The 1615-nt window shown below is 44.0% G+C and overlaps 2 protein-coding genes across 2 annotated transcripts in view; one reads left to right on the top strand and one right to left on the bottom strand.

The window, feature by feature from the left end:
- Positions 1 to 1615, bottom strand: part of LOC118407792 (oral-facial-digital syndrome 1 protein homolog) — a 91139-nt gene that overhangs the window by 8258 nt on the left and 81266 nt on the right. The window lies entirely within an intron of this gene.
- Positions 340 to 1550, top strand: LOC118407781 (peroxynitrite isomerase THAP4-like). Its single transcript, XM_035808320.1, has 2 exons — positions 340 to 617; positions 1397 to 1550. Exons 1-2 carry the CDS (start codon positions 407 to 409, stop codon positions 1507 to 1509), a joined length of 324 nt encoding a protein of 107 aa, XP_035664213.1. The 5' UTR covers positions 340 to 406; the 3' UTR covers positions 1510 to 1550.

Raw genomic sequence — 1615 nt, 5'->3', positions numbered from 1 at the left:
GTTCTCACGTCTTCTTTTGACAACGTTGTCATATTTCCTCACGTCGACACAGTCGCGTACACTTCGGAAGTTTAGAAAAGACAGTCATAATTTCTCGACTTGTTAGAACGTCAGACCTAGAAAGTAGGAATAACGTTTTCAAGTAAGTCACCAAAACCTGTTAGATAAATCCAAGTGTCTCCGAATTACTTCACGGAAACATTGCGTTTTATAGGCGTACAGATATAGTGACATTTACAAATAAACCTTAAATCCTTTCTACTAATCGAGAAGTGTCCGTATACGAGCGATCGCGCTGACGTCACGGTTACGTCACGTGACGTCATGGTAGGCAAAAAGCTGCTGCTGGGCGAGGAGGCCGGGCTGAACCCTCCTCGCCCACCAGTTGCGCGCGGGAAACGCAAACATGCCGACCAGTTGTTGTGCGCTGAATTGTACTAACCGGAAGGATAAAGGCAGTAGAAAGAAGTTTTTTAGAATCCCTGCGGAACCAGGACGAAGGGCTGCATGGCTTAGAGCCTTAAAAAGGTCAGATTTTGAGCAGGGAAAGAAAAACCCGACCGCGGCGTGGACACCACGAGGCCACGAGAGAGTGTGCAGCGACCATTTCATCTCAGGTTTGTGATCTATATGTTTTATATTTTGTTGTTGTCCCCCTTGCATAAATACATTTTTCGTGATGTAATAGTGTACTTTTCGTTACACATCTGCGGAAAGCTTAAGTAAGTTTTGTCGCTGATTCATGCCATATCAAGGATAGTGAATATTAATGTTACATGTATCAAAGTTTTACAGCGCGTCCACGTGGGAGGGGGGGTCTGACTTATAAATAGTGGTAAAGTATCTGGGATGGACGTATACATATATAGTATACCAGAAGTATAACGTACATCACTTAACTGATTGACGAAGACATCTACAAATGTTTTAAAATGTCTTTAAAATCATCTACATCTACATGGGAATACCCCCAGATGGCCCCTACTGGAGCATATTGTGTGGGGAGGCCGCCAGCGGGTAGACCTCCACCTTGGTCCGGACCATTGTGGGATAGTGCAGGGGAAAGAAAGAACCAGACTGTGGAGTTTGATCCACTCACACCGGGATGATCCCCTGCTCTTTTCGATAAGTGTGGTGGGTTCTTTCAGTTTAACATGCCGAGGTGTGTAGCCGAAGCCAGGTACTCATTTTTCACCTTAGTGAAGTGAGGAAATAGGTGTAAAGTATGGTTTAAGTACCTTTCCCAAGGGCACTACAACAAAGTGACCTATCAGGGATTCCAACTCATACTTATCTTTGGATTATGAGTCCTACACCCTAACCACAAGACCAATTGCCACCTCATTTTAAAATCATGTTTATAATACTGACAAGTTCTTTGCTTCTTGCATTGCAGGGAACCCTTCTAAAGACCCTGCAGATCCAGATTACGTCCCAAGCTTGTTTAACCTCCCAACCTCAGCAAGTTGCAATCGTTCAAGAAACCCAGTTGCCAAGAAAGATCGGTAGGTAACATTGGGGTTTTCAATGTTTCTTTATTGAAATTTGATTTACTGCTCATGCTGTTCATGCAGGCAGGCTGTTCATGCCTGTGTGAAACATTGCTATACTCTAC

Source organism: Branchiostoma floridae, unplaced genomic scaffold, assembly GCF_000003815.2.
Source record: "Branchiostoma floridae strain S238N-H82 unplaced genomic scaffold, Bfl_VNyyK Sc7u5tJ_1465, whole genome shotgun sequence".
Taxonomy (NCBI): Eukaryota; Metazoa; Chordata; class Leptocardii; order Amphioxiformes; family Branchiostomatidae; genus Branchiostoma; species Branchiostoma floridae.
Note: the sequence above shows the minus strand (reverse complement) of the source record. Positions and strands in the feature narration are given on the sequence as shown.

Bases quoted from the DNA above. Each gene is read 5' to 3' on its own strand.
- LOC118407781 (XM_035808320.1), top strand. From the start codon at position 407: ATGCCGACCAGTTGTTGTGCGCTGAATTGTACTAACCGGAAGGATAAA. The intron at 618-1,396 runs GTTTGTGATCTA...CTTGCATTGCAG, and splicing joins CAGCGACCATTTCATCTCAG to GGAACCCTTCTAAAGACCCT.